At 35.7% G+C, this 23,018-nt stretch overlaps 1 protein-coding gene across 2 annotated transcripts in view; it reads left to right on the forward strand.

The window, feature by feature from the left end:
• LOC142525145 (ATP-dependent DNA helicase SRS2-like protein At4g25120) overlaps positions 1–22,495 on the forward strand; it is a 28,927-nt gene extending 6,432 nt beyond the window's left edge. The window contains exons 13-29 of one of the 2 annotated variants that reach the window (XM_075629321.1): positions 80–193; positions 2,833–2,933; positions 3,662–3,728; positions 4,058–4,099; positions 6,303–6,380; positions 6,515–6,724; positions 6,840–6,878; positions 7,052–7,123; positions 7,209–7,295; positions 7,367–7,423; positions 9,046–9,251; positions 9,343–9,436; positions 9,862–9,912; positions 10,484–10,546; positions 10,710–10,769; positions 12,318–12,380; positions 22,071–22,495. In XM_075629321.1, the coding sequence (XP_075485436.1) occupies positions 80–193; positions 2,833–2,933; positions 3,662–3,728; positions 4,058–4,099; positions 6,303–6,380; positions 6,515–6,724; positions 6,840–6,878; positions 7,052–7,123; positions 7,209–7,295; positions 7,367–7,423; positions 9,046–9,251; positions 9,343–9,436; positions 9,862–9,912; positions 10,484–10,546; positions 10,710–10,769; positions 12,318–12,380; positions 22,071–22,160 (1,494 nt within the window). In that variant the 3' untranslated portion in view covers positions 22,161–22,495. Of the gene's footprint in view, positions 1–79; positions 194–2,832; positions 2,934–3,661; positions 3,729–4,057; positions 4,109–6,302; positions 6,381–6,514; positions 6,725–6,839; positions 6,879–7,051; positions 7,124–7,208; positions 7,296–7,366; positions 7,424–9,045; positions 9,252–9,342; positions 9,437–9,861; positions 9,913–10,483; positions 10,547–10,709; positions 10,770–12,317; positions 12,381–22,070 lie in introns of both variants that reach the window. The other variant, XM_075629320.1, reaches the window with a different exon arrangement.
• Positions 22,496–23,018: the final 523 nt, after the last annotated feature.

A 23,018-nucleotide genomic window follows, 5' to 3' on the forward strand; every position in this document is an offset into this window, starting at 1 on the left:
ATTATTGCTTCTAATTAATGTATATAATACAGTTTCCTATAAAAAAAACTGTGATTGAGCAAGTTTTGCCTTTTAACAGGTTGTTCGAGCTATTATTGCCATGCTGAATACCACCTTGCCTGGTTGTGACGATGGCCCATTTCGTCAAGTATTCAAGGCTTTCCTGCCATTTGAGAACGAGGAAAAGAAGAAGGTATTTTTTCTATTATTCCAGTGATTATGCATTCTAAACTTCTAGTTAATTTTTTTGGGATACGACTTCTCGGTTTCAAGCTTTATGATATGAGGTCTTGGGTTTTCATCGTCAACATAATTATCACTATAACTTAGAAATTGAACTAATTGGGCCAACACGTAAAAGAAGTATCTCATTTCAAAACTATAAATTGGTAAAAGAATGACATTTAGCATCCACCATCTAAATGCAACAAGGAATGTTCTAAATGGCGGCCGCCTAGGCGGGAGGCGCTTCGTCAACCGCACTGCCTTTTACCTTAGGCGGTTCTATAGGTGGTAGAAAATGAGCAGAGGTGAGTGAGGCGGTCAAAGTCAACAAAATTAAAAAAAATCCTAATTATTAATACAATTATACACTTTCTTCCAAAACATTGTAGTCACACCAGCCCAGTCACCCACAACCCCCGCCTCCTTCCGTCTCGAATAGCCCACCACCGCGGCTGATGCCCCCTTTTTATTTATATATATATTTGCAATTTGTATAAATTGTATTTTATTATATTGTATGAAGCTTATTTATGCACAAACATCATTTAATTACATATATTACATAAAGAATTATGACTATTTGTAATCGTATTGCATGATTTTATATAACTATGTATAATAATAGTGTAAAAAAAATTAAACCGCCTACTCGGCAAGGCGGTGGCGGGTGCCTATATGCCCCAGAACAACCCTCCGGCATCCCAATAATTAGACAAAATGAATGAATTTATATAGGCTTCGTGTATGAGAAAATGTACAACAATACAAATGATAAAATCTAACGCATGTATGACAAAGGCGAAAGATTGACAAAATGAACGTCCATGGCTTCGGACATCTTACATATCCATTTGCCTCGCTGCAAGTCTTGAGCAATCTGTAATAAATTCATTATTTGTGGAATAGACATGCCTTAAGAATGGGATGCAAGCGACTGACACCCAACACAATAGATAAACGAGAACCCATTATGCATACAAATTGGAATATGAGATACATATGAACATGGTCGTGCATATGAAACACATACATGATATCAAGGTGCAAGAGATGAATAAGGTGTGGGTTCATATGCAACTACACCTCTATTGACCCACATGGCTGTGAGTCTGACTAATGCATGATGTGCCTATCATCCTCTTCTTGAGACATCAGTCACGCATTTTACTGCATCCATTGAGACCCGCGGCCTCAATATGTCTCGTTATCAACATCCACTCCAAGGTCGCCCACATGAAATGGAAACAACAAGAGCAAAGAGAGAAGTTCAATATGTTACAATGCTATGCTCTTACGTTCACCTTCTCAGTAACATGTAGCACATGCCTATATACTGTTTTCCTTAGAATTGCCTATGTACTATTTTAGTATCATGAACTTGCTATTTAAATGAAGCCACTCAAAGCATGTATTACGTGCCTCAATACTTAATGGGCCCTAATAAAGGACTTAGGCCCAAGAGTTCCCAAGGCCTTGGGAGAATCTAGACGTGGGGGAGAGAGGAATAAAATGTGAAGTAGGGGGAGGGCTGGGGTTTCATTCGGTTATTTTCCTTGATTTTTGTAACTAGCATTGCCAGAGGAGAGCAAGAGCTCTTGTACAGAGTTAATACTCTTGGTTTACATTTATATTTCATATATAAACTTACATTTTAGCATTCAGAATTATATTCGATCTATGAAATTAGGGTTGCAACAGCATGCCATTTTGAGAAGAATCCCAGAAGATAAGACCACAATCTCATGCAACATTATTTTATATATACATCTACTGGTCTAAAATTCCTTAACTAGCATGAAAGATTATTACATCTCCCAATATCAGGAAATAGATCCCCAAAAGTGAGGTATTCAACAATCCCACAAATTTCGCTTAAACCATTCAGCAAAATTTTCAACTGTACAAGAGATTAGAAGGTTCAAGACATTTACCAGTTGCTTTCTTTGAGAATCTCAACACCTCAAATTCTTCCAACTTGAGAGAAGGGTGAAGTTTCGGAATCCATCAGGAAACACAATTATGGGTTAAAAGATTTTTTTTTTTGGGGGGGGGGGTGGTGGTGGGTTGTAGTGTGGTGGTGTTGAATACAGTGAACCGTCTCTTTTCATCACTGGCTCATCATAATGTTGAACTTAAAATTTGGACAAGGAATCTATTTATATGCGTTCAGAAGAATCCTAAATTTCCAGACCATGGAGTATAGATCCATGATAAAAAATGTGATCGATCCATGCATGTTGGGCTTTCAAAGCTGTGGTCTGGTTTGTGATACCATGAAGTGCCCTGTCCAAGAAAAAATGTGGACATTTGTCACTCCATATACCGTGTTAAGGTTGTGACAGGGCAAAATAATGAGCAAAGGTCGGTGCTTGTGTCCTCAGGTCCATGAGACTTCAATTTTTTCCAGAACTCGATTTTTTATCCCAATCTTGGAATTTGGACCCAAATATCCAATTCTCAATTATCATATCAATTGACATTAAAATATATTTTTTGGATGTTTAACTTGGGAAATTTTAATAACAGTAGTTTTGTGGCCTTTATATATATATATATATATGAGTTACACACTACTTTCTCGGGTTTTTTTGCTGATCAACTTTTCAGGTGATTGAGCACATTGACAAGGTTTCAACAGTAAGGAAATGCAGCTTTATTTCAGCATCACGTGACATATTTAATGCAAAGATATCTGGAACCTTTAAGAGGTTTGTTCTGTATGTCTTTATCATTATTAGAAATGTAGTGAAAACCCAAGCCAGTAATACGATGATCAAGGTTGGTTTTACTTAAAAAACATTTGTTTATTTTGAGATTATTATGATTTCTTGACATCCATACTTGGACTAGCTTTGGCAGCTATTAGACTTTTGCTGATTAGTTTCATTTTTTGCATATAGTCGAACCGCATGGAACTGTGATGCATGTGAAAATTATATTTTATGCTCATGTTGATATTAGTGGACGATACAATTCATCCTTAATTTGAACTATTTCTTCGCAATATTCCCTTTCAATGAATTAGCAATTCTATAGATTCGAATAATATATCCAGAGAGGTTATGTATTACCAGATATGCCTTTGACATTTTGTATTATGGAAACTCTGTCTAGAGATTAAAATACCAAAATCAGTTATATTATTGGTAATAAATATTTTTCTAATACCCCAACTACCTGTAAAATGTTAGTGACTTGAATATGCAGATAATTAGCCTATTTAAGTAATTGTTGGATAAATGAATAGTAGTAAAACTTTGGAAACCACAACCCAGGAAACTTCTCCGTCAGACGTTCATTTGGAAGCAAGATAACTGCCTTTTCTTTATGAATAACTCCTTCTTCCAGCAGTATCCACTGTGTAAACTTTTCTTTTATTTTTTTAAGTTTTTATATATTCCATGTGCTGAAGGTTCACAATTTAACTTGATTGTAGGGCCCAGCTGACTCAAGGACGTAAGGTGTTACTCACTATAGACATGATATCGAAACTTGTCCATAGAGTAAGTCAACACGGAAAATTGATTGGGTTTGTGTATTTCATTTTCTATGCCTTTCACGAGATATTTGGGCCATTAGCACAACCTTGTGTTAATATTTTTCTTTTCATTGCAATAAATATTGATAGGTGAAGTTTATTTATTTCTTTAACTAGAACATTATGGTGCTTCAACTTTTGTCGGCATCTTCGCCTATGTTATATCTAATGTTTTTATGACAAACATGTTTATCTTTCCATATTTTTATCCTTCGTATCGTATCTTAAACATGTTTCTTTCTTTTAATGAAAAATGTTAACAAACTTCTTCATTTACCAATTTCATGCTTTCAGGAACAATCAATTTCCGCTGTTATTACTTCGGTGGCAAACATGGTGCCTCAGGTTCTTTTGTCTTTGTTTAGAGAAATAGCAATTGCCTTTCCTTTACTGCGATTCCTGTTTACGATAAGATTTTTAAAAAAATATAATACATACATACAGTTTTGCCTGATTTTTGTAGACTAGCACTGTTCATCAGCTATTGTTGAATATTAGACTTTACTGTCCTTTTATTCATTAAATAGCAACCTATACCATTAATTGTTATTAATTTTATGATTTTCGTGGTATAATTCACTATTTTATCTAAAGTATTGGTAAGGTTTTCCGGAATTTCATATTTAATTTTTTTATGGAGAATGAACTTCATTTTCTTCAATTGATACGTAAATTTATGTTGCATCTTTTGTACTGAATTGAATTTCAGCCCTTGGCTGAAGAAACTTTGCACTAGTTATTGTTTCATCAATATCTCATATTCTTGTTGTGTTAACATCACTTAGTGATCAGTGAAATTAATTGGGTCATTGTGTTGATCACATTAGTGGAAATTCAAATGTTCATGAATTGATTAAAATTGGCTGCTAGAAGGTAGGATTGCGGTTAAATACACATTTTGATTTGGATTGTACTTTATGGTTACGCTTCTACTACACGTCTTTCACGCTGCTGAAAATTGGTTTGAAGTTATGGATGTTTTTGATAAAACTTGAATCAGTGACTGTCGTTGTGCCACCAAACTTAAATTCCTACTCTCTAAATAAAATTAGTGTAATGGTGAGCAGAGTCGAATCCACTGGGAACGGGTGGTGATTTCTTTCGAGTAAAAGTGCAAATAAAAGGGGGGATTTTTTGATATGAATTTAATAAAATACTAAACTAAATTTAACATGCAAGAAGAAATAACTAATCAAGATGAATAACTAATGAAATGTAAATTAATATTACCAAGCTCGATTCAAGGGATTTCTACTATTCAATTGTATCACTGTTCATCGACTAACATATTATTTATTCATGCAGTTACAAGTAATTAACCTTAGAATTATAGGGATAGCCGCTAAAATCCTTGCGTTTTTCCTAATTTAATTGACCAAACCCAGCATCCAGTCAAAACTTATCAATAATTAACTGGGCACGATAGTGTTCCATATTAATTAAAAATAGCATTTTCGTTTTGTGAAAACAGTTAATCCTAAAATCTAACAACCGAGATAACTGCAATTGATAGATCGAGTTTCGTTGATTTATTTAGATTAAATATGTTATGATAGCACAACACACCTAATCTATCGCTACTCATGTACCAATCGTTCATGACAATTACGGATCACTGAATTCATGGATAGCAGTAGAAAATTCTATATCGAATTAAATTGTCAGATTAACCGAGATACAACTTTCGTATAAATAAATCATAAATCAACAAATACTTGAACAAAACACGAATATTAAATTAAAGTGCAAAAAGCCTCACAGTGATAAATCGAAATAGTAAAAATATCCCTTGAATCAAAAATAAAACTTAGCCTAAAAGTGTGGAGAGGAGGTGAGAAATTCTTGAGCCTTTTTCTTCTTCTCTCTTCGTGAGTTGTGGTGATTGGATTGGAGAATTCTTTTTTCTTGTGTCAAAAATCGGCCGCCTCTTTTTTCTTTACGGGAAGTGGAGCTTGGTTTTTGGTTCTAAAAAATTAAGCTAAAAGCCCACTAACTCTAAATTAACCCTAATTAATTCCTAAAATATAAAATAATAGATAATGTTTTATCTATATTTTTCTCCTTGCAATTTTTTTTGGCAGCTGAAACATCATCATAAGACGTGGCCACGCCTTGTTCCAAGACCTCTTCTGGTTTGGTCATTCACTTTCAAACTCTATCTTGGAAACTTCAAATGTGATAAACATCACCTTTTTAACTCAAATTTGCTTCAAGACCGCGAAAGTTCCTCCTAAAATAAAATTACACAAAAATGTATCAATTAAACATATCGGAGGTTGAAATAACGGGAAATATGGAAATAAAAATACCAACTATTACGAGCCTATCAGACTGCAAAGCTAACTTTAGGGGTCCGCCAAACCCAACCCCCCTTCTTCTTGGCAGCTTTTCTGAAAAGTAAAAAGAAAACAAGTTTTGGGTAGATTTTGGCTTCTATTTTTTCATTTGCAACATACTGTTTGTAGTCTCTCCATCACCCCTATTCCTATTTATCATTTTGACACAAGAAAATTTTTCCTTCTAATATCTGCTTCTGTAGAAATACCTTCTTGAACAACGAGCAGTTCTTGATGTTGATGGAAGCAAGTTGCTAAATGAGGATAATGATCTTCGATCTGTAAGCGTGGACTTCTTCTGTATCTTCTTAAATATTCAATGGTGCAGATGGCAGAAATATAACATCTTCCTTCTCAAGTGTGGCAATTACGGTTTCTTCGGTACATAGACTAATTGTGTTGTCCCACTGTGCAGGTGTTGCAGTATCTGTTAGATGATGTATCTGTGTTTCTGACAACAATACATAGTGTTGCAGAAGGTGTAAATGATGGTATGGCAGAGGGCATAGGTTGTGTGACTACACTAAAAGCTTTTATTGATCATATTTCTGTACGCGAACGAGAAAATTTTCAATCAAGAAAGTACGACAATAAACACTCTGTCACCCTTACTACTATCCACCAGGTTCTGCCAGTCTAACTGTCATAGACATTTAGTCTTCATTCTTGGTGTGCGGCACTTTTGCAAGTGCACACTTCTTGACTTTTTAGTTTTTTTCTTTTCTCTTTTCACGTGGCAGTCAAAAGGCTTAGAGTGGGACACAGTTTTCATTGTAAAGGTAGCAGCTCAAATCTTGCTTTACTGACGTATTGCCGGATCTTCTTGGCTTCTACTATCATAGTATTTTTCATGACTATATGTTACTCCATGCAATTGATGCTTTTATCTTGAAGGGTGTTGTTTTTATTTATCAACCATGGACCTGACGCATGGCTTGGGTCAATTATTCAGGCAAATGAAACAGAGGTTCCCTTATTGCATGAATACAGTGGTATTCTAAATGAAAATGGTGCCTCCGTTGAGGTAACCTTATGTTTAGATGAAAAACGTCTATGCAAACTTGTCCTCAGACGTCATTTAGCTATCTTACTTGTTTTGCCACTTGTAGGAGGAGAGACGCCTGTTCTATGTTGCAATGACTCGTGCACGTGTAAAACTTTTTATTCTCTATGTAATTATGGATTCCAACTGGCAGGTAAATCTACAAACAGCTTTTGATTTCTTTATTTCCTGTTCCTTCTCAGCTTCGGCACACTTCTCTTTTAGGTTCTGCAACCGTCTCGTTTTCTTAGAGAAATACCACATCATCTACTGGAGACCAAGGTGAACTTTTCTTTTCATTATCACATGATCCTGTAATTTGCTGGAAAATCTTGAGGAGCACATTTCTATTTTTATGCAATTCTGGGCTCATTAATTTATTGTCAAAACCTACTAAAAATTGTTCAGATCATTCGGGGAAAAACAAAGAAAAGAAAATTCAATTACATCCACAACACCATCTATCAGTTACACAAATTGCAGTCTCGAGAACCACTATAGATAACTAGGAGCATATACCAGCTCCTTCGTTTTGCGTACTTCAAAAAGTGAATATGCCTTGTGATTGAGTTTTTGTGTTGGTCATACATTTTCCATCTTAGTTATACTCAAATCCTCAGCATACATGAAACATATCTAACATCAAACATTTGCGAATTCACAACTGTTCCTTTACAACAACACTCCTTGTGTTGCACTAAACCACACATTTAGATTGTTGACTTGCCTACTATGACATTAAAATGGCCAATAATATTAAGTTGATGTCATTTTCTGAACCATGAGCTTGATAACATGCAAAAATCTATTACTAAGATGAGAACACTACTTTAGTTTTCCACTATTTCTACTCTTACTATTGAACAGGTTGATTATAAGTCGATAACTTGTTTTTAATTTTTTTATTGCTAATCTCCGTTCTGTTTCTCTGAAAGTATCTTTGGGTTATAAGTTAGATATAAAATTGTAGGCTTAATGATTTGGAATGTTAAGGGGTACATTTTCTGCCATTGTTACAAAACTTTTAACCAACAAATTATGCACATGTTTACTCAAAGAAAATAAATCAATACGACTGTGTAAAAATGAGAGAATGATATAATTTTTCGATAGCTATCATTGACTGAATTCAACTATATTTAACAGGTTACAACGAATCTCAATCCCAACAATTAAGGAAAGGAAAATTTTTAAAAAATTTCACAAAATAAAATCATAACTTTAAGATACAATGAGATTTGATTGTAACTAATTTATCTAATCTAATCTTCTAGTGTAAGTGAATATTTCTACAGATTGTTTTCTCATGTATGTCAGAAATTAGAATCAAGATGTGCTGGAGTGTCTTTGAACTTCCAACTTAGTCTCCTATTATCAAGTTCCAATTGATGTATGACACATGTCAGTATTTTTTCTTGTATGATTTGCCATTATTTTCTTATTTTACCACCTGTAAGTCCCACTGTATTTACTTCAGTTGCTTATGTTCTAAGTAATGAAAATTTTACACCTTTATAAAAGCCAAGAAATTTCTTTGGTTTTGTTATTGATCATTTGTTTCTTTTACGGATAAAATGTTACATATGGTGCCTTTTAGTGTGAATCGACAATTTACATGCTCAACCATTTAATCAACCCTTGGAAATTATACTAAAAATCTTATTTATGGTTGTCGATGTTGTCTGCTCAATCTACCGTTGTCATTGTCATCTGCTTCAACGTTTCATCAAAAAGGTTCTTTTCTTTACATACCTAGCGCATACTATTTTTATATCCTCTTGGATTAATGCCGACTAGAATTGTGCCCAAATATACTTTGGTAGAAAGTTGTTGTGCAGGTTAATTCATTGCTGAATTTTCATTTATATTCATGAGATTTAGTCTGTTGTTCTTGTTTTGTGTAGGAAGATCTGAATTCAGTGAGTTCAAATGCAAGTTACAAGAAAATTGAGCAAACAGAAGTGTTCCAGATTCCTGTTGGTCTGAAAATGGAATCTACTGAAAGCAATACCACGCAGCATGTTTCTTTTGATAATCCACTCCAAGAGGCATCAAACGATCCTAGTGAAGCAACTGAAAGCTTTTTCTATTCCAGCAGCTTCTTGAAAAGGTTTTCTTTCAACGCTTACCAGTGGTGGAATGCCATAGATTAACAGGTCTATTTATACCGAATTTGTATTTTGATTCTTCATTACATATAGGTTCAATACAGAGAATCGAGCTGTTGTTTCACATCTGTTCCATCAGTGGGCCAAGAAACCCGCATTTCGTGAGCCCAAGAGATTACTCAACAAAGTGAGCCAGAACTCCTATCCTTCAAACTCTTGCATCCAATTTCCATGTGTCTTAGAAAGTTTCTTGCATCCTTTAGTTCAAAATTTTATTTTAATTTTGGGAGCCAAGTTTATTCTTTCTACGAGGTTGGTATGTTTCTCAGTTGTTCTACATTCTGCATGAAGTGTATCTGGCACTATGATGCAGACATCGGATGGATATTGTTCTCTCTGTATTATTGAGAAACTAAGCTGCAATTCTCTTTCAAAAGAAAAGGCTGACTCCATGATAAGAGATATGCATTTAGACCATCGTGCGCAAACTGGAGCATGTGTTCAAATCACGTCCTTTCAACTATTCTATTAACTAGTTTTATGAAACCTGGAATAATTATTTAATGTTTTATATTGTCTTACCAGAGGTTTATTTTCTCTCATTTTATTCAGGTTGCTTTTGTGATTGATGAGCGTCTAAGTGCCAAAAAAACCTCCCACAAGGTTGTAGTGGCCCATTTGAATGCACTGCAATCCATCAACTTTGTTATTTTTTGAACTCCAGCTTTACTTCTCCTTTTGCATCAACTTGCCTTGGTTCCACCAGTTCTGTTTCATTATCTTTTAATTAAGAACTCATTTACATGGATACAGTATGATATTTTAAACCAGCGTCTCCTAGTAGCTACTGCCATGGATAATTAAAACGTTTTTAGATCATAATTGATGATTGACCAGAAAGAATGGTAAAAAAAAAATCAGTCTAGCTCCATCAATATATACAAGAATATACATAACAGGTAGCGCTGAGTAGCTATCAAACACGTGCAACTGTGATACAGTTTAGCTTGACATACATTTGAACAGATTCTAGTTAAAAAAAATCAATTTCAAAAAAGTATTATGCTGGTAGCCTCAAAAAGCTTACGAACCCTTTTAGATGAGTTTGATATCTTACTTTAGATGATTCAGACAGTCTTATGTTGGTTTAAAGCCGCATAGTCTCTTATTTTTGCAAGTTTCTGTTTGTGTTATCTGTAGTTATAAACTAAGGAATCCCTTCCTCATTGATCAGGATGTTTTGCGTGAACTGAAGTTATGTTTAACATCTGATGAAGCCATTCACTTTGCAGTATCAGTAAGTATCACTTCTCACTTCAAAAGAAAGGGTATTATTTCTATTGATAGTGAAAAATTGAATGCTTCAACTTAACACAACACTGCACTCAAAATAATACAAGGATGCTTGCAAATTTGCACTCATGTTCAATACTTAAGAAGTTTATTGTTTTCTCATGAAGGTACTGAAGTTGGAACAAGTTCCTGCTGAAAAGCGTGCTCATTTAATGAGAGAAAAACAGGTAATTCTACTTCAAGTTTCTAGGCTATAATTCCTTTGAAAGCCATCAAAGGAAGCCATCTGCAATGGTTTGTGGTATATTTACTTTAGTTTTATATAATAGTTAAAAACAGAAGCTGCTATGTTGACTCTGGTGCCATATAGATTGGGTAGAAAAGATTGACTGATTAGGAAAATAAAGGTACTCTCCCTTTTATAGATAATAATTTCAACCTATACAATATTGACTGATTAGGAAAATAAAGGTACTCTCCCTTTTATAGATAATAATTTCAACCTATACAATAGGAAATGAAGCTAAAGTTATGGAATAGAAATATACGCTGTTATGATAATTGATTGATGCACGCATATCCAGCCCACTAGTTTTCAAGATAACTGATAGAGAATCTAGTTTACTTAAATTTTTAATACTCTAGTTTACTACTTATCTATTTGAAAGTTCTATAAATATGGGATATGTGCTAGGATTAGGAGAAGTGTTTTTCTTTAGGATTTGAGTTTATCTTTTGTAGTTGATAGGGAAATTTATCTTGGTCTTTTAGTAGTTGACACGGAGAACGATTCTTTGTATTTATAAGTTATTGTATGAACATAAATGGTTAAGCGTAAATTTTCCTAAAAGCTCAGTGTTAAAAGATCGCGAGGTTCAATTTAATGAGTCTCAAATCATAGACGAGATCGTGAGGTTCTCTCCTAAAACAAGTCTCAATATCCATCGTAAACTCGCTAACCGCCCTGTAATGAGATCCATAACTCGGGACCATAACATTCAGCTAGTCAGTTTTGAATTTTAGGAAACTAATAGGATCCTTATAGTTACAAAATATGCAATCAAATCTCCCTCATATCAGGGAACTGATTTACCAGTGATTCTCAGCAATTGTTCCCAAATAGCAAGCTTTCACAATAGTTGTTTAAATAAAAAAAGAAATAAAAAAGTGAAAACCCAAAAACCCAAGTGAAAAAAATCAATCCATTTAAGACCAACTTGTTTGAATCTGGTTGTTAACTGGGCAAGTTATTATACTTGACTTGTTTTTCATATTCAAGGGACTCGGATCAATCCGGTTATTTTATATTAATTGAAAATTATTTTTTCGGTTTCTCTTAATATTTACAATCTATTTTCTTTGTTTTGTATAATTTCATAACAAAACAAATAACAATTGGTGGGTTATATTGAATACCTAATGTAAACCAAGTTGGTTTTTTGTACTCTTATCAGGCCAGGCTAAAAACAATTTCCCCCCTAAAATATTTGAAAATTACCTTTTCTCAGCAACTTCTGTGAAACATGACCTCTATCACACAAACACATGGCATCACATTTGGGACCATGCGTTTTTAGTGAAATTGAAGTCATTTTTCAAAACACTTCTGAAGGAAAGGTCATTTTTCTAAACACCCCTCATCTGTTAGACAATTTGTCGAAGTAATATGTGACAGTATGACTTTGTGCCTTTTAAGTTTCGTGCACATGTTCTTATGTTTCTAATCTTGGTTATGTTTCCATCACTATCTTACGCGATTCAATATTTTTATTCAGGAACATTTTCAGAAACTTAGAATTGAGAGCGCGATGGGTTCATCTGAAGCAACTTCCAAACAGGTATTTTGCTATCCTCTGTATTTTATTTCTTAACATTGTCACCTGTAGGCATAAAAGCCTGATCTCAAGCTTTCATCATCTCATGACCAATTGGATCAGTTCTCCACATTTTTAGACGCATAGTCAAATTTTTATCTTCTTCTATCACTGCTTTAAATTCTTATAAGCTGTTGGCAGCAGAGGCAGATCCACCAAGTGCCAAGTGGTGCAATAATCTCATTTCAAACGAAAATCTTTTGAAGATTTTTATATAATAATTGACAGAAAAACAATTAAAGTATTGAGAAATAATTCTTGTATATCATATGCATGGTGTCTGTACATTAATATATGGACTCTACTTTTAAACAAAACCGGAAACAAATCTACCTAACCAGGAAAATACAAATGAACTCCTAAAATCTCTTTAAAAGAATATGTACAAAAATATACAATATTCTAGGAAATCTTCCAACACTTATCCTCAAACTGGCTTGAATATGTCACTCATAGCAAGCTTGCCAACTAAATTTTCGAACTATACTATAGGAAGACCTTTGCTTGACTTGTAGTAGGTATATAAGGCAGACATAATACACGACTGTCAATTTTTTCCTTGATAAAATGCATATCCACTCCTACATGTTTTGTTCTGTCATATATAACTGGATTATGAGCTATAGAAATAGCCGCTTTGTTGCACAATCGACTTTAATCGGTGTGTATAAGAATCCTCAACTCTTCCAAAAAAAATCGTTATCCACAGCGCTTCGCAAAACCCATTTGCAACATACCAAAATTCTGCTTCAACACTACTCTTTGCAACAACATTTTGTTTTTTGCTTCTCTAAGTAACCATATTACCTCCAATAATGGTGCAATATCTTGAGATAAATCTTCTATCATTTACATCGTCTGCCTAGTTTGCATCTGTATAGGCCTACACTTGAAGGTAGCCTCTATTTTCGAACAAAAGTCCTTTCCCAGATATCCCTTTGAGATATCTCAAGATTCTGAAGACAGCTTAGAAATGAGTATGTCCATGTGAATGCATGGATTGACTCACAACACTTACTTCGAAAGCTATGTCGGGTCTGGTATGTGTCAAATGGATTAACTTTCCAACTAATCTTTGATAACGTTCTCTGTCCATCGCTTCATTAGGTGCTGCAGCTTACAGCTTAACATTAGGTTCAACTGGAGTATATGTTGCCTTACAACCAGTTTTCTCTGTTTGTTTGAGTAAGTCAAGAACATACTTACATTGGCTGATGAAAATCCCCTTCTTCGATCTGGCGAATTCCATCCCGAGAAAATATTTCAGCTTTCCAAGGTCCTTGATATCAAATTCAACTTCAAGTTGTTTATCTCAAGATAATCGTCTCCGGTCATGATAATGTCATCAGCGTAGACAATTAGGATGACCACTTTACCTTTGGTGGAATGTTTGAAAATTAAAATGTGATCAGCTTGGCTTTGTAAAAAACCACGTCTCCTCATTGCATTCCCAAATTGCTCGAACCACGATCTAGTGGACTTCTTTAGCCCATATAGGGCTTTTTTCAACTTGCACACTTTTTTTTGTTCAAACTTTTCTTCAAAACCCGGAGGTAAGTCCATATACACTTCTTCTTGTAAATCTCCATTTAGGAACACATTTTAGCGTCAAATTGATAAAATGGTCCGTTGGAGATAACTGCAAGAGACAAAACATTCTGATTGTGTTAATATTAGCGACAGGGGCAAAAGTCTCTGTGAGTTTGAGTAAATCTTTTAACTACAAGTATGGCCTTGTATCTCTCAACACTTCCATCAGATTTGCACTTTACCGTAAACACTTTTTTGCACCCAGCTATCTTTTTGTCTTTCGGTAGATCAACCACAATCCAAGTATCGTTTCTCCTATGAGCATTCATTTCTTCCATCATTGCTAATTTCTAGTTTGGATCACCTAATGCTTCCTGGACAATTCTTGGAACATGTTAGAAATCTTAGACACAAATGCTTTATGAGTGTTTGACAATTTTTCGTAAGATAGAAATTTGGCAATGGGATGGTTAGTGCATGCTCGAGTTTTTTTCCTAAGTGCAATTGGAATATTAAGATCAGAGGGAGATATATCAAATGATAGAGTGGAAGGAATATTACCTTGTAAAAGCACTAGAACAGGAGATGATAATTTTTGATTCATTCATCAAAAAAAATTAAGATACAGACTTATCTATTTATATTGTAGGTTACAAGAGATAAAAAAGGAAAGAATAAAACTAATTAATCACATCCTAAAATATTGCAATCATTCTAACAATTAGCCTAAGATTTCTCTAGACCTAAACTATTGCAATTATTCTAGCCTAAGATTTCTCTAGACCTAAACTATTGCAATTATTCTAACAATTAGCCTAAGATTTCTCTAGACTGCGTCAACACTCCCCCTCAAGCTGGATGGTAAATGTTGTACATCCCAAGCTTGTCAATCAGTCTTTCGAACATAGACTTGAACAAAGCCTTTGTTAAGATATCAGCAGTTTGTTGCGACGTAGGAATATAGGACACTTCAAGTATCCCCTTATCAATCTTTTCCTTTATGAAATGCCGATCAATTTCAACGTGTTTGGTACGATCATGGTGAACCGGGTTGTGAGTAATAGCTATGGCAGCTTTGTTGTCGCATAGGATAAGCATAGGGCTCTTTTTCTCTATTCTCAGTTCTTCCAATAACAGTTTGATCCAAAGAGCTTCACAAATTCCAAGAGCCGCTGATCGAAGTTCTGCCTCCGCGCTACTTCGTGCAACAACTGATTGCTTCTTGCTGCGCCAAGTAACCAGATTTCCAAAGACAAAGGAGCAATAACCAGACGTGGAGCGTCGATCATTTGGGCATCCAGCCCAATCGGCATCAACAAAGACTTCAACACACCTCTTTTCTTGCTTTCTGAACATGAGACCACGGCCCGGAGTGCCCTTTAAGTACCGTAATATCCTGATTGCAGCATCAAGATGACATTGGTATGGTGAGTGCATAAATTGACTAATGCAACTCACGGGGAAGGAAATATCCGGCCGGGTGTGCGAGAGGTATATCAATCTGCCGACTAACCGTTGAAATCTCCCCCTGTCGACAGGTGTATCATCTGGTTTGGCCTCGAGTTTGATGTTAGGATCCATGGGGGTATCGGCTGGTCTACAACCCATCAATCCGGTATCATTGAGTAAGTTAATGACGTACTGTCACTGTGAAACACAGATTCCAGCCTTGCTTCTAGCTACCTCCATTCCGAGAAAGTATCTCAAGTGACCGAGGTCTTTCATTTCAAAAGAAGTGGCCAATTTCTTCTTAATTCGCTCTATTTCAGCCACGTCATTCCCGGTGATTATAATATCATCAACATATACAATAAGAATAGCAATCTTATCCTTGACCCGATGATAGAACAATGTATGATCACAATGAGCCTGTTTGTACCCGAGAAGATGAACAGTGGTGGAAAATCTGTCGAACCAAGCTTTCGGAGACTGTTTCAAACCGTAGAGAGCTTTCTTTAGCCGGCAAACCTTGTCGTTACTTCCCTGATTGTGAAAACCGGGTGGTAGATCCATGTACACCTCCTCAACGAGATCGCCGTTGAGAAACGCGTTCTTGACATCGAGTTGGTGAAGTGGCCAATCCAAGTTTGTTGCGAGAGAAAGCAACACTCGGATAGTGTTGATTTTGGCTACTGGTGCAAATGTCTCTAGGTAGTCGATACCATAGGTCTGCGTGTATCCCTTAGCCACAAGTCGCGCTTCATATCTGTCAACGCTCCCATCACTATTGCATTTGATGGTGAACAGCCATCTACAACCAACCGGTTTCTTGCCATCGGGTTTCGGAACAATCTCCCATGTCCCATTTTTTTCGAGGGCTTTGATCTCGGCAAATACTGCTGTACGCCACTTGTCATCGCGAAGGGCGTCATCAATGGTTGAGGGAACGGTGGAATGTGACAGGTTAGTGACCAGGGCTTGTAGCGGCTGCGACAACTTAGAATGCCCCAAAAAATGTGAAATAGGATGTTGAGTACATATCCGAGTACCTTTGCGGTGGGCGATCGGGATATCCAAATTTGCCCATTCGGTGGGATTTGTGACTCTTTTATTGGATTCGGTTCCCATAAATATTCCCAAAAAAAATTTTTGGTTCTAGGCGAGGAAGTAGGATCGGGAGCATAATTATGAGGGGAGATGAGAATTGGATTCGGAGTAGGGGGATAGAACGATTGCGATTCAAGAAATGTGACATCCCGTGAAATAAAATATTTTCTTTTGGATGGAGAATAACATCGATAACCCTTTTGTGTAGAAGAATAACCAACAAACATACATTTGTGGCTACGAGGATCCAACTTAGACCTAGAATTATCATGAATATGAACAAACGCCGAACATCCAAACGTACGTAGAGGAAGATCAGTGAATATTTTGGACTTTGGGAATGATTTTCTGAGGGTATTTAATGGTGTTTGGAATTTTAACACCCGAGACGGAAGTCTGTTGATTAGGTAACATGCGGTTAAAATAGCATCCCCCCAATAGATTTTTGGAACATTGTTTGTGAAAAGAAGGGCGCGAGCGACCTCTAAAAGGTGTCGATTTTTCCTTTCGGAAACCCCATTTTGTTGAGGGGTATCAACACATGAACTGTGATGAATAATACCATGTTTTGAAGAAAATTCATTGAGTGATGAATTGAAATACTCGGTGCCATTGTCAGACCGAAGGATTTGTATTTTAGAGTTAAATTGAGTAAGGATCATATTGTAGAACTGTTCAAAAATTTTCAAAACTTCAGATTTGTTAGGAAGGAGAAAAATCCAACAGACACGAGAGTGATCATCAATAAATGTAATAAACCATTTTTTATTAGAAATTGAAGCGACTCGAGACGGACCCCACAAATCACTGTGTATGAGAGAGAATGGCCTAGATTCATGATAAAGATGAATGGGAAAAGGTATGCGAGTATGTTTAGCTATCTGACATACTTCGCATACAAACCTATCACAAGAGTGAAACAACGAAGGAAACAAATGTTTTAAATAAGAAAAACTTGGGTGACCAAGGCGTTGATGAAGTAACATTATTTGTTGGGGACGAGATTGATGTGTAGAATCATGGACCACTTGGCAGCACCGAACAGTAGAATCAGCTCGTAGAAAGTGATATAAACCCGACACCTCAGCAGCACGCCCAATCGTCTTCCCCGAGGCCCGATCCTGAAAAATACACAACTTAGGTGAAAAATTGGCAATACAATCGGAGTCAAGGGTGAGTTTGCTGATCGACAGCAAGTTGTAAGTCAATTGAGGGACAAACAAGACATTCTGTAATATCATACGGGGACTCAACGAAACAGTGCCAATACCAAGAACAGGAGAAATTGAACCATCTGCCAAAGTTACTGATCTAGATCTTTGGCATGGTTGATATGATGAGAAAAGGGTGCGAACTCCGGACATGTGTTCGGATGCACCTGAATCAATAATCCAACACTCACCAGAGTTACCAGGGTCGGTAACAGAGGAAGAAGTACCGTGCGCCATCAGTGAAGTCGAGGTGGAAAGGAACTGGCCAAGTTGATTGAGTTGTGCTTGAGAGAATGTTGCAGCGGATGATGGTGTGTTGTTGTCGACTTTCACCGGTACGGCTGGCTTGGTGGACTCGGCGTTACGCTGGCTGCGTGGCACCCAGTCAGCTGGCTTGCCGTGGAGCTTCCAACATGTGGCTTTAGTATGATGAGGTCGGTTGCAATGTTCACACCACAGCTGCGGTTTGCGGGATCCTCGAGCGGCCATGGCAGAGGCATCATGATTGGTGGCAACGGGTATGGTAGCTTCACCGAGCATAATTCGTTTCCTCTGTTCTTCTCGACGGACTTCGGAGAAAATGGTATCAAGGCTCGGTAATGGCTTGATACTCAGAATCCGTCCACGAGCATCATCCAGGGATGGATGTAGGCCGGTGAGGAAGTCATAGGTTCTTTCTTTGGCGAGCAATTTTTGGTAGATCTCACGGTTGGCAGCATCGGTCCACTCAGGTTGAGTGAAGAGATCGAGTTCTTGCCACAGTTTTGTTAGCGAAACGAAGTACTGAGTTACAGTACCATCGTCTTGTCGCAGATTACGAGAGCGAGTCCGGAGGTCGAACATCTGATTCGAGTCTTCAAGATCTGAGTAGGCTAAGGCAACAGCGTCCCAAATAGCCTTTGCTGTTGGGTAATGGAGGTAGATCTCTGCAATGGAGTTGTCTATAGAGTGAAGAAGCCAGGCCATAACCATGGAATTCTGAATATCCCACGCTGCAAACGAAGGATCAGATTGGTTTGGTGTCGAAATGGAACCATCAAGGTATCCAAATCGTCCTTTCCCGCGGATAATGAGTTGGACGGAACGAGACCACTGTAAGTAGTTCCGGCCACTGAGTTTAAAGCTGGTAATTTGGAATGGAAGGGAGTTATCAGAGGCACTGAGAACAGGTTGCATCTCTGATTTTTCCATAGATGAAAAAATATTCAAAAAAGGCTTTTATTGCTCTGATACCATAAAAGCACTAGAACAGGAGATGATAATTTTTGATTCATTCATCAAAAAAAATTAAGATACAGACTTATCTATTTATATTGTAGGTTACAAGAGATAAAAAAGGAAAGAATAAAACTAATTAATCACATCCTAAAATATTGCAATCACTCTAACAATTAGCCTAAGATTTCTCTAGACCTAAACTATTGCAATTATTTTAGCCTAAGATTTCTCTAGACCTAAACTATTGCAATTATTCTAACAATTAGCCTAAGATTTCTCTAGACTGCGTCAACACCTTGACTTGTAGAACCATCACTCGGCAAGTTGGATTGATCATTTGCTTGAGAAATAAATGAGCAGTAGCATTTTTGATAGGGATGTAATCGAGTCGAGCCGAGCCGAACTCTTGAATGTTTGAGCTTGGTTTGTTTATAATCGAGCCGAGCTCGAGCTTTATTTAACGAATATATGCATGGTTCACGAGCTTATTCAAGCCTTTATCGAGCCTAAACAAGCTTAATAAATATAAATTATACATTTAAATTTTCATTAAATTAATAAAAAAAGTAAATTATATATTAAAGAAAAATATATTATTCTTATTAAAATTTGTAAATTTATTATAATAAATAAATTTAATAGATTTTTCTATATATTTCATAAATAATATGCAAAATCAATAAATCAAATATCAAAACTATTATTTTTTCATCTGAAAGATTATTAATGAACTTACCAACGAACATGTTCACGAGCTAACGAGCCGAATGCTGTAAAGCTTGAGTTTGGTTTGTTTATCTTAACGGGCTTCATTAAACGAGCTCAAACGAGCTTTTATCGAATCGAGCTTCGAATAGCTCACGAACGGTTTGGTTCGTTTACATCCCTAATTTTTGAGGAAACGCCTTCTGGTGTAGATTTGAAGTTTCTGTTGGGGCTTTTCTCCCCTTGTCTTAGATAAAATAATGTCTGGCAAAGACGTGAGACTACTGGTTTCCGTACTGCCAACAGTTTTTTGCACAAAGTGTTTATTGGAATCAATTAAGGGATCATAAGCCTTTGGTATTATTTCGTGAACAAGTAATGTGTCCCAAAAATTATCTTCCTCAACCACTATTTTCTCCCCTTGAAGATAATTAGTCTGAAAAAATGACTCATCCTCTACAAATCGGACATCCATGCTCTCAAATTTTTTTTTGTGACAGGGTTAAAACATTTATGTCCTTTCTTGTTAGAAGCATAGCCGAGGAAGACACATTTTTCATATTTTGGATCAAGTTTGGACCAGAAAACATTAGGTATATACACATAGCAAACACAACCAAAAATTTTTAAAGGGAGGTTTGTAGTGATGCTTGAGGTAGGAAAATAACTTTTTAAGGTTTGCAAAGGTTTATCAAATTTCAAAATCCGAGATGACATTCTATTTATCAAGTAACATGCAGTTAAAAGGGCATCCCCCAAAAGATATTTGGAACATTAATTGAAAACATAATGGCTCGATCAACCTAAAGTAAATGTCTGTTTTTTTGTTGTGGTGTATCTCGGCAAGTTGATTGGTGAATGATTCACTTTTCTAGAAGAAATGCTCCTAAATGTTGATTGAGATATTCGGTGCCATTATCAAATCTTAAAATGCCAATTTTAATTTGAAATTGATTTTCAATCATGACAAAGAAATCTTTAAACATTTGTTCAACCTAAGACTTTTTTTCTAGTAAATAAATCCAGCATATTCTTGTGTGATCATCAATAAAGGTCGGAAACCATATTTTTCCAGAGAGTGTTTTAACCTTTGATGGTCCCCAAACATCAGTATGAATCAAGTAAAATGGTTTCGAGGCAGAATATGGTTTTACTTGAAAGGAAACACGATGATCTTTAGCAAAATGACAAGCTTCACAATGAAGTGTTGAATAATTAATTCCTTTAAATAATGCAAGAAATAAGTGTTTAAGGTACAAAAAAAACTAGGATGTCTTAATCATCTATGCCATAGTATTACTTGATGATTGACAGAAGTGGAACTAAAGCTACCTAATGCATGAGCCTTATTTTTCCAGCAAACAGTTTCATCAAAGTAGTACAAACCATTCATTTCTCTAGCAGTTCCAATCATCTTCCCCGAGTTCTGGTCCTGGAAAACACAAATGAATGGAAGAAAGCCGAACAATTGGAATCCTTAGATATTTAACTGGCAGAAAGGAGTTTACAGGCAAATTTTGGCACATGTAAAACAGATATTGTGTAATATGTTACGGAATTTTAATGTGTTATTTGCCAGCAATGGATGAAAAACTGTCATAAACTATTCTAATCTTTTCAACTCCTGAACATGGAATATAAGAGTCAAATAAGTGAAAATTGCTTGTCATTTGGTTGTTTCGCCAGTAATATAGCCAATCATGCCTCTCCCCATGATGTACATTCTAATTGCTTGAGACATCGAAGGAAATTGTCACTATTGAGTTGGATTGTAGTGATCTGAATGGGATGATTGTCAGATGGGTTTCGAACAAGTTGAGTCTCGGGTGGAGGAGGCAGGGAACTCTCGGCCTTGGACATTTTTCGGAAGCGAATTTAAGCCCTATGATCTTTGATTTTTGTCTGATACCAAATTGACAGAAAAACAATCAAAGTAATGGGAAATAATTCTTGTATATCATAGGCATAGTGGCTGTACGTTAATATATAGACTCTACTTTTAAAGAAAACTGGAAACAAAACTAACAAATGAGCTCCTAAAATCCCTCTAAAAGAATATGTATGCTAGTAAACAATATTCTAGGAAATCTTCAAACAATATTTTTGTAAGAGTACAAGTTTATGCCCTCAATTCTGTTAGTCAGATTATGAAAATTTGTTCATGGCAATTTACTATAGGCAATGAAAAATTTCTTGGTTTCAAAGATAATTTAGCAAGATTCCAAGATGGCCTTTGTCAAAATATTTCACAAACTATACACTTTGAACAAGGATTTAAATTGGTCGAAGTTAACTTTTGTATCAGCTGGTAGACAAAGAACACGAAAGTTACCTCATAGTCTCCCCGTATATATATATATACACCTAGCCATGATGATAAAAGCACCTAGTTTTCTTGTTGTCAACTCTTACAATGTCGCCTTTTCCTCTTTTCACATGACAGATTGCTTACTTACAGAGTCTTGGATGCACAACAGTGCCAACATCCCGCCTCCATGCTTCTCGTTTGATTGAGGAATATAAATCCTTGTGACCAAAGTGTAATAGATGGAAACTAATGCTAGAGAGTAATTGCTTTTTATATATGTAGATTATTGTTCTTGCACATGAGTCTAGTTCGCACAAGATTTCATGTGTGTCCTCCAAACCCTTCAATTTGCTGGATTTCTCATTCTTCATGAGAGATTAATTCTATTTATTAGAAATCCAGGGGTTCAACTTTGTCCATACCATATAACGAGTACTTTTTGGTATAGCATAGACACATACATTGTGAGTTTTGTAAGAATACATGAATAAGTTATGTAATTTTCGAGATTGATAGTAATTTCTGCTGAAGGTTTGAAAATCTTTATTGAGCCTTTTTACGCTTTAAACATAGTGGTCTTGTTCAGAGAGAATATATTATAAACACTTTTTTTCTTTTTAATAAGAATTAATTTACTCAAAAATAAAATTTGTTTATTTTTGTTATAAAAGTAGTTCATAAATTGAATCAATAAACTGAATCAATAAACAAAAGCACAAAATAAGATTTTTCTCTTCTGCAAACTTTTCGAGTTGTAGAGTTTTAATTGGGCACTCATATAAACAAAAGCATTACATGGACTCACCATAAAAGTATGTTTAGTGTTGATTTTATTGTAGAGATTTAATCACTGGTTTCATCCTATGAAGAAAATAAAGTTTTACTCTCCGCGAACTTTTCGAGTTTTAGATTTTTGATTTTTTGAATTAAATTTTTTGTTATATACGCGGTTATTTAGATTTTGAATTTTGTTAAAAATATTAGTTTAGTAGTATTACAGATTATTTGATTTTTTAGACATTAAAAATATTTTTTAAATTATTTATATGCACATTTAAAATTTAAAATATATTATTTGTTATA

The sequence above is a fragment of the Primulina tabacum genome, chromosome 14 (genome assembly GCF_025594145.1).
Source record: "Primulina tabacum isolate GXHZ01 chromosome 14, ASM2559414v2, whole genome shotgun sequence".
Lineage (NCBI taxonomy): Eukaryota > Viridiplantae > Streptophyta > Magnoliopsida > Lamiales > Gesneriaceae > Primulina > Primulina tabacum.